Here is a 10,140-nt window from a genome sequence, read left to right as displayed (position 1 = left end):
TCAGAGTGTATTCTACGTTGAAAAGTTAAATATTGTTTCATGAAGATTGCGTTTCAGTTATGTTCCTTGTTTATATAGGGGTGTTCATGTGTGCACACTCGTCTAGTTATTAAAATAGTAAGAGATACTTTGGTTGTGCCTGGAAGTGGACATAGCCAGGAACCTGAGAATGAAACTCAGTGGCTCCAACAATGGACAAAACTGGATCTAGCACTGTGTGGATGAAAATATACAGGATGCATAAGAAGGATGAATCCCAAAACCAGGACTTTGGGAGAAACAGTTGCATTTTCTATCTAAATCCCAAGCTCTGTTTAGAAAATGTTAATTTTCTTGAAAACTTTTGTTGTTGTGGACTTTGACACAAAACATATATTTTACCCAATGGATATATCTCTGAAAAAGTGAGTGGACTTGCATTTTAACATCAAAAGTATTTCAATATCCACATCATTAATGTGAGATTCAATAGTATAAACATTAGAAAGTAAAGACTCTTTTGGAAAAACACTTAATCTGTTTCGTAAGTGGAGAGTTTGTCTGTTGTAGGACTTTCTTATTATGGAAAATGGACAAGCTATGATTCAGCACAATGAAAAGGAGAATAAAGGTAGCCCTAGCAGTGACATGTGTTTGTTATGGACTAGAATTCACAGTACTTAGTGACTCAAATTCTTTTGCTAAGCCTGCTTCTTCCTTTAATAGAGGATCAACTTACAAAGGGAAATAATTATTATGTTATGTAATACTTTAACACAAATCTCCTCCTTATAAGCAATTTTGTCCACCTTTCAAATAGGAGGTACCCAATGTCCTGTTGAGACTGGGCCAAACATTGTCATGAAAAATTGCTCCAGCTTGCAGATATGTAGAATATATTTTCAGTCTCATGTGACATAATAGTTTAACGGAAGTTGTCAAGCTGCAGCATGAAGCTTAGGGGAAAAACCTTGAAAAAAATTGTAAGTTTAAGCCATACCTCTACATTCCAACACCCAGCCAAATTTCATCTCAGATAAACATCATCCCAACCGTTGAAAAAACTCATATCTCATAAGACGAAAATTAGGCATAGAAATGAAACATGCTCATTGGGAAATCTCATCTATGAGCTATCTTCTTGTGGGTTCTTGATATCTTGTATCACACATTTCCTCCTCATTGGCACAAGAAAAGTTCCCAGAAAGACTGACCTAGGCATGCCTAAAAGTTTACCATCAAGAAAAATGACTAGACCCAGAGATTCCCCCCCCCCAAAAAAAAATTCAGCTTAAACTATATATAGGGTAGAGTAAAAGTAGGTTTACATTTAAAGTAGGTTTACATTTGGGAGTAAGGGAAACACAGTTTACTGCTACATTATTATTTATTAATTACTGTATTGTTATTGATACAAAAAATTGTAACCTACTTTTGCCCCACCCTGGATAAATCATTAGCAACCCAGCTCTAACAAAATCACAAGGTGGTTAGTGAGAAAAGCACTAACAAGGGGAAGTAACATAGAGACAACCCAGGCCAAGAAGGGCAGACTACACACATCTACCTGTTCTTTAGGCTTGAGTGCACAGTATAACTCAACACGTCGTCTTTTTTCACAGTCCCCTTTTTAAGTTTTTCCACAAAATCCATCAGATCAAGCTTGTTCATGATGCTTCAAAATAAAGTCATCAAGAGAAAAACATGTAATATGTCTCAAAAAAATGGAACCCTTAACAATTTGACTAGAAAAACTAATGTGGAAAAAAACCACAGCATTGATACAGAGTGCAAAAACAATCTGAATTCTGCAAATATACCAGTGAATAGTATAAAAAGATAATAATAAAAAAATTGAAAAATCTGATTAAGGTTATCCTCTCTTACAAACAGTGTCTTGCAGCAGTGTTTAGCTTCTGCATCTATGTCAGTTCTCAATTCTGTGAATACAAAGAGAGGCCAATGCATGTCAACCTGTTTCTCACAAGAACCAACGAGTCCACATGAATCTCTGTGGTCCTGGACACTTTACCTTCCCGGTTCCCTACTGTACATGAGTGGCTTTGTCCGTCTCTAACCATCATCCTCTTCATTTTTTCCAGGCCTTGCCCTCAGGCATGGCAGACAGAGAATCCTAGAGGCCCAAAGTTCTACAGTGACTGTTTGCAAGGGGAGGAGACTAGAGTAACTGCAACATTGGATCCACTTCATGTGAGACAGCAAGAGGAAAATATCGTGAATGTCTCTCACATGTACAAGAACAGGAGGGCAGGATGCCCACATGGCAACAACGAACCAGAGGTAGCAAATTACGGGCAGACGAACTGTGGCCAATGGCTGGGAGAGAAAAGGTTTGCATTCAGCTGAATCCCAGCTCTTTGGTATTTGCTCTGAATGGACAGAGTCCATATTGGAAAGCCTCAGACACTGGAAAGAAGATCCATGACAGGAAGTAGCATCCATGAGAATAAGAATGCTAGATCAAAGCTTGTCTCAGAAGCAATGCCTACAATAAAGAAGATAAAAGGAGAGTGGACAGATGCAAGTCCAACCTGTCCTGCCCTAGCCTAGCCCAAGGAAGGTAGGATTCAAGGAGAAGAACTGAAAGAGAAGAGCCTTGGACTATATCATTCTCCACAAAATGCACTCAAAACTTTCATTTTAGTCTTTCACCTCCTTTATATGATTAAGTGAATTATATTAATGAATGTCTACGAGAAACATTGAGATTATGTTTCTAACATAAGACCTTGGGGAAAGTGAGACTATCACATCTGTCTTGTCCACCAGCACATCTGTGCCCAGAGCTCAGCCATTCAGGTGTTGGTTTAGCTCCCCTACCACTCACTCCATCCAATCCTGTCTTCCTGTTGGGAATCTGACCTCCCTATTGGCTCTCCCCATCCCTTTAAACTGCCTGCATCGTGACATCATTCTCCCACCAAACCAACCACCACCTGGTAGAATCTTGGGGTTCCCATGGAGTTGTATGTAAATAAATCTGAATCATTGCAACTCACCAGTGACCAGTATGACCAGTGACCTCCATACTGGACACATGCACTCTCTGGCTCCAGCCACTGAGACATCCTCATCCCTTGCATCTACTGTTGATATTTCCTCTTCTTCTCTGACCATGTCAGGTAAGGAAAGAAACTTTTAAAAGTTTTTCATTAGATATTTCTTGGCCTCTAAATTTAAGAGTAGAGTCAAAATAGCCTAGACTAGTGGGGGAAATAGTATCTAGAAGTCTGGACACCTAATTTCACTTTTGATTTTGACATTAACTAGCTAAGTGACAATGGATAAGTCATTGACTCACAAAACCTTTTTTTCTCACTTGTTATATTAAGATGTTAGATTAGTTGTTCTCTCTAATCCCTTTCTTTTCTCATGTTGAATTTCAAAGTCCACCCATGTAGAAAATGAAACCAAGACTTCTTGACAGCGTTTCAACTGACACAGAAAACCTCGGTGGTGAAGAAAATGCAACATGTATATACACACCTGCTGTTTCATGTATGATGGTCTCCCAGCACTCATGTTTTTACTTTAGTCTTCTAAACGTAATGCTGCTCAAACAGTAATATTCCCCTTGGAGTTTTCTATCCACCTAGGGGAAAAGAGAGACTAGGGAGAGGATGTAGAGTCCTGGGCTATAGGGAGGCACAAGTATTCAAGTGTAAGACAGTTTAGGCCAACAGCACAGCCCAACAGGCAACAGGAGGGAGGGAACTTATAAGCATGAAAGAGGGGAAGCTATAAGAATGAAGCAGGCGAGCCTGGAGGAGTTCTCAGGAGCAAATAAAAAAAAAAAAAAAAGGTAGTTTGCAATGGAATGTTGAAGGGAACCAAAGATTTTAAGTTGAAGCAAAACCAGAGTCAGGTAAAATCTGCTCAGAGTAGGGCAAAATAAAGTGATGTTGGCAAATGCTTCCATTAATACAGTAGTAAGGAAGGTGAGGCTGGAATAGGGTATTACCAGTCAAAGCAGCATATCAAAACATTCTATTTCAGTTGTCTGTATTTTTCTATTGCCTCTCTGAACACCGATGGTAGGTGACAGTTCTGAATATAAACATTAAAGAAATGTATTTTAGCAATGATGTTTCCTATGAACAAGAGACTAATCAAGGTGGTTATAAAGGGTTGGATGAAACACCGTTTTCAATGTTTCACTTCATTCTGATTTTTACACTCTGTAGATGTTTTGTCTATTAAAAGTAAAACTAAGATTTAAAAAAATTATATATCCTAATTTGATTCAGATTGACTAGTTCCTCTGTGTGGTAAATGTTCCAAGTCAAAGCTGGTTTTCATCTTACAGTTATTTTTTTCCTAACACATAGAGCACAGTGATATAAGCCATGATCTCTTTTTAGGTCTTAGCCACCTAAAGAGAAAGCGAAAGACTCAAGCTTCACAACTCTAATTTCACATTTATCTAAGAACAATTTGTTGAATCTCTTGGGGATTCCTACATTTAATTTATTTCTAACTGGATTCTATTCAAGCGGGTTTTAAGGTTTTGGATAGGACCATTTCCTGAATGTTGACGATGATTACAATCTAGGCTTTAAAATAAATAGATAAACCTTCGTGATAGTTGTTAAGTGTTCTTTCCTCTTTGTTATGTGGTTATATTATTTGAAATATATATATATATTTATATATATATATATATACTAGAAATATATATACCTATACTAGACTTAATATCTGTTCCTTGCTGGGCGATATTGAGGAAAACATGAATGAACACGATAATGGAATTCATTTAGACTGTTATTGCTTTCTGCTTTATATCACTTTGTACTGAAATGTTTTTCTACATATATTGGGGCTTCACGTCCATCCACATTAGTGCAGTTTGTTGCTCTTTAGGCATCTTTTACTGATAGATCTTCTTTCTCCATATGTACTGGTAGGAATTCATTCAAAGTCACCTACTACCATGGGCTGTTGTTTGGTTAAAAATATTTATTAAAATAGAATAGGCAATATTCACTTTTATAGTTTATGTATAAAACAGAACTTCATTTATTATTAATTTATTATGTTTTGTTGCCTACTACATGCCCCAACTTATTTAATGTCTATATATTTCTTTTTATTTTCGTGATATATGTTCATGATTTTCCTCTTTCTCTTCCAGAATTTATATCTTCTCTTATAAAAATCAAATGTAATATATAAACTTATTCATGTAGGAATTATTACTGTTATTATCATTATAATGACTTTATAGATAAGTAGCCTAAAGCTCAGAGAGTTTGATATATATACTTTAGAAAATATTTTTATTGCTTTTTAGAGACAGAGGAAGAAAGGGGGAACTAGAGAGAGACAGCAAGGTCTATCAGCTGCCTCCTACACGCCCCCTATGGGGATCTAGCCTGCAACCTTGACATGTGCCCTACTGGCATTCAAAGCAGGAGACTTTCCTTCCAAGGGACAATACCCAACCAAGTGAGCCACACTGGCCAGGGCATCAGAGAGCTTCAATAATGTTTTCCTTCAAAAAGCACTTCTTCAGACACTCACCCTCTGATAGTGGTTTTCAGATAGAATCAGAAACCAGGCTAGAAGAAAGTAAGAATGACCCTTTCAATGTACTAACTAGACGGAGTTCTATGTGAATTCGAGGGAAGAACATGTGAACTACACAGCAAAACGGGACACTGAGGAGTACAATGGTCCTAGCTGTGCTGTTCTCTCAGAGTGTGAAAGCCGACCTGCATTGGCAGTTCCATTGCTCCCAGCTGGAGGTACTGTAATGGTCAGAGCAGAGTCCTGGCAAGGAGATAAGGAAGCTTAGGTTACGTAACCTGGTAATAATACTAATGGAATGGGAGAACGGAACCTCAGTTTCCTCACTCATAAAATAAGAACGTTAGAACAGAGGTTCTCTTAAGACTCGTGGTACTAAAATGCTTCAATTCCAGGAAAGAGCATACAAATCAATACTAGTGCAGGCTCGAGGGAAAGATAGGGGAGGGAACAGTTGCTTCCAGCCTAGAGAACAATGTAGGAGCCACACCACTTTGGTCTTCTACACATTTCCCCCCAAGCTGGGAGCACAGGCAGTTAATACCAAAGAGTAGCACACTGACCCAGCACGCACAACCACCGTACACTTTGACTTTGACACCTCAGTGAGCATTGGTATGAGAGACTCTGACAACCATAATCTCCAGATAATGCTATTCTTCAAACACAGTGAGAGTTTATCAATATCACTGATTTTTTTCATCATTCTCCTGTTTTCTACAGAAAATTTCCAAAATCCACCTTTGCTCGGAATTTCAAAGCCTCTGCAGCTCTCTCTTCCTGTGGTGAGCAATGCAGCCTCCTTCGCAGGAAGTGTCTGCAATTTCTCCAGAGTCTCTGCTCCACCCCCCGGTGCAGCATGGCTACTGCCCTCAGCCTCTGACACCTCTTTCCAACCACTCATGGGGGGAGCCTCCCTGTACCAACATGCTAGCTCAGCTGTGTGGTCTGGAGAGAGTGTCCAGAGCCAGATCTTCACTTCAGGTGCTTCCAATCCTGGTGTTTTTGAGTGGGTGCTCACAGGAGGCCCTGAACAAAAGTTCCTATCACTCGGTGACTACACTGTGACTGTCACTGACCAGAACAGAGCTGTCTCCTTCATGTCTATGGCATCTCAGTACCATAACACCTCAGATGGCAATAACGTGGCCCCTCTGTATCCATTGCTTTCTGCCAGCCTTGTTCAGGGGGCACCATCTCAGATTCCAAATCAGGGCCATAACCAGCCACTTCCTTACCAGGAGGGAAGTCAGGTCTATTACTATAATCAATGGGCTCTACCCTCTGGAGAACATGGCCCATACCTGCAATCCTATGGCTCTGTGACTGACACAGAGAGCAGGGTCTCTGCCCCTCAACTAGAAATGGTCATGGTGCTAAAGGAGATGCAGCCCACAAATGTGAGACCACCAGCCTCCACCTCTGGGACCTTCCACTCTGTGTCTGCTCAATCCATCACAAAGACAAGTTTTCAAGGTACGTACAAACAGCAAGAACAAAGAAAAATGTCAGTTTTAAAAAATAGGGTCAGCCTGCTGCAGGGAAGTAGTGAGTCCACACATTGGTAGACTTGAAGTCCTGTGACTTTCATAACTACCACCCATAGTCGGTACTCTCAATCTCCATGCTCTGGGAGAGCACCTGATAGAGGTGGGAGGAGAGACATTGTCTGGACGTGTGCGCTACATGTACGAGAACCCTAAGAGCATACCAAGGGATACCACACTTTTCATTTCCCTTCCTCATAGTCCTCCTGTACTACCACAATGCAATGCATTCTGTTCCGTGTTTTATTGCTTTAGTCTCTTTGAAAGGCATTTTAGAACTCTTACTGTGATGGTGCCACTTTTACTTTCACTCACTTCCTTAGTTTACACCTGGATTGAAGACCGTGTGTTCCAAGATCCTATGCAGAGGAAGCAGGCTAAGATTCTGCCCTTGCTAATATATTTCAACAGGAAGAATCCATTCCGTCCACTAGTGTTTGGTGTGAATTGTTCTTCTTATTTAGGAAAGTGGAGAGATTTGAAAGATTCCATATGAGAATGCTAGCCTTGTAAAATATTAAAAAGAAACACACACTTTTACTTTTCATTTGAGTTATAACAATCCCTTGATAAAGACAAAACCATGAGACACTGACATCAAATGACCACCAATGCGAACTAGCACACTTGCCCCCTATCTCCTGTCACAGGGCACTGGTTGTGAGCCTACGAAGTGCTAGTAGAAATGCCTTTCCTGTTTTTGGAGGGCATGATTGCTGCATTGGTGATAGGGGAGCATCTTACCTACCAAGACTGACTCAATTTTTCTGGATTCTTTTGTAGAGACGGAGACTTCCTTGGGATTAGAGACCTCCCTAGGGTTGCAACCTCCAAGCCCAATGTTTTGTCTACTGAAAACCCCAGAATTCCCCAAGCCCTGCAGTAGCAGATATATCCATATACTTGAGACTAACTCACCACCTGAGCTTGGGGATATTTCAATGGCAGCCCCACTCCAGAGTCCCAGTAATCCCCTGGCACTGCCTCTACCTCCAAGCCAGGAACAGGAAGAGAAAAAAAATGTGGAGGGTATTACAACCAACCTTGCAAAGCCTCTGAATGTCCACCAGAAGGCAACAGAAAACCAAGATCCTCCCGGGCTCATTCAAGAAATCCTTGACAGTCCTCAGGTGTTGGCCTGCATCGATCTCTTTGGCCAAGAGGAGCAGCCTGGTTGTGAAAACCCTGGCCTGGGAAAAAACATCCTGAGTAATAAGGACCAAGGGACACTTGAGTGTGGGACCGAATCTGACGATAGCTTTGTAGATATTGCTACACTGGTAGAGAACATTCAGCTTCCACAGGTCCTACATTTCTTGGATGACCTTGATCAATCAAAAGGTCCCAAGGTAATCAAAACCAAAGGCATCAGAGACACTAAGTTGAGGGGGGTGCAGAAAAAGTCTAGTGTCATAAAGGCTTCCTCTGATCATGCTGCAAAGAACAAAAACGAAGCCTCTGAGCCTATCAGGGGTGCTGCCAAAGCCAACAGCAAGCCTGAGAGCCCAGACTGTGTGTCTGAGAGAGAACTGGTTCCTAGCCATGGTGCAGCCACTGACAGCGCTCCAGCCATCATGGCCAAGCATTCTAACAGCAAACCTCCGAAGGCTACCTCTGGCAGGACCAGCAAAACTAAGAGCCATGGGCCAGAAAAGACCAAAAGAAACAAAGAAAACACCTCTAAGAAGGCTGAGGAGGGTAACCTGTCAGGGGACAAAATCAAGTCAGGAGAGAAGCCAACCATTCCCAAGATGAAGCGGAAGAAAAATCAACCTGAGCTGACCCAAGAGCCCTTCAAAAAGCCTCGAAGCTGCCTAGCTAGACACATGCTGGAGTCTGTGAAGGTTTTCCATCCACTGGGAAAGAAGGTGGATAAGAAAATGGACCTGTCTTCCTCCCGAGACCTGGGAAACTCCAGCAACCCCAAAGGCTCCCAGCCATCCCCAGCTATCAAACGAAGGCTGGATTCTGTGCATGAGGAAAAAGGTCCTGAGAACAATCAAGTGAAACGCCAGAAACCAGTCGGCAGTGCTGAAAAACAGTGTTCACCTCAATCTGAATACCAGCTGCCTCCTCCTGGGAAAGTCAAGTTGGTACCATTGCTTTTTCCCACCTCGGACAAGCCTGCAGCTCAACCTGTTCCTCGCAGACCACAGTCTCTGGCATCACGTCGGCCTGCTGTGCCCAACCCTGCCAGGCCTGGTTCTAACTCAGCTCAACCTACTGCAGTCAGTTCATCTCGCACAACACCTGCCTCCATGACAGGTCCTGCCAGAGCAGCTCGGCCAATTTCTACCAAGCCAGACAAACCAGTTTTCACCAACTCTGCCCAGGCCAGTGACCCTCAGTCCGCTGCTGCCAGGCCTGTGCCCTATGAAACATCATCTTGTGCTCCTTTCCAGCGGGAGCCCGTTCGCACTGCTTTGACCACGCCGTGGAGGCCACCCAAGCCTCTAAGCCAAAATCTACTCCAGGATTTTGCTGTGCATCGAATTCCATGGAGGAAACCCGACATTTCTGGCCCAGTAATGTCAACGCCCATCACAAAGGAGCAGAGGCCAGAACGGGAGGCCATGAAGAGGAAGGCCCAACTAGAGCGTGAGAACGCCGCCAAATACACCTCTTTAGGGAAAGTGCAGTATTTCATTGAGAGGGAAAAAGAAATGGGAATTTCACAATACTATGGCTATGCATCTTAAGAGATGCTGGGAGAGTTGGTACCTCTCTGGATACCAGCTGTTTTTCCATAGATAGATAGATACAATTCTCAATGTTGATATATTTTAAAACTGAATAAAATTTTATAAATAGTATTAGTAAATGAGTAATAAAAAATCTTTTGAGTTTTGAGATGCTGTTAACTGTGTTTTTCTTTGGTGGAGTGGGGATCATAGGCTGCAGGTAAATAAAAGAATGGGAAGTTGAATGGTGGAGAAGTGACACGGGTAAGAACTGGGGGAAAGGGAAGAAACATTTCCACAGCCAGAAAGGCCAAAAGGGGAGAGATGTTATAGGTTTATAAAGAGAAGCCTGAGTGGGGGAAATGGCAGAAGTCAGAAGCAGG

At 41.8% G+C, this 10,140-nt stretch overlaps 1 protein-coding gene across 1 annotated transcript; it reads left to right on the top strand.

Annotated features, from left to right (window-relative positions):
- The first annotated feature begins 3,037 nt into the window (after positions 1-3,037).
- Positions 3,038-9,775, top strand: LOC118618090 (uncharacterized protein C2orf78-like). Its single transcript, XM_036243997.1, has 3 exons — positions 3,038-3,122; positions 6,253-7,005; positions 7,860-9,775. Exons 1-3 carry the CDS (start codon positions 3,038-3,040, stop codon positions 9,773-9,775), a joined length of 2,754 nt encoding a protein of 917 aa, XP_036099890.1.
- Positions 9,776-10,140: the final 365 nt, after the last annotated feature.

Source organism: Molossus molossus, unplaced genomic scaffold, assembly GCF_014108415.1.
Source record: "Molossus molossus isolate mMolMol1 unplaced genomic scaffold, mMolMol1.p scaffold_m16_p_58, whole genome shotgun sequence".
NCBI classification, from domain to species: domain Eukaryota; kingdom Metazoa; phylum Chordata; class Mammalia; order Chiroptera; family Molossidae; genus Molossus; species Molossus molossus.
This window is presented reverse-complemented; position numbering and strand designations above follow the sequence as displayed.

What these genes read in the sequence shown, in the direction of transcription:
- LOC118618090 (XM_036243997.1), top strand. Translation starts at nt 3,038, where the DNA reads ATGCACTCTCTGGCTCCAGCCACTGAGACATCCTCATCCCTTGCATCT. An exon ending in TTCTTCTCTGACCATGTCAG is followed by an intron (nt 3,123 to 6,252) that starts GTAAGGAAAGAA and finishes TGTTTTCTACAG; the next exon opens with AAAATTTCCAAAATCCACCT. An exon ending in CACAAAGACAAGTTTTCAAG is followed by an intron (nt 7,006 to 7,859) that starts GTACGTACAAAC and finishes ATTCTTTTGTAG; the next exon opens with AGACGGAGACTTCCTTGGGA.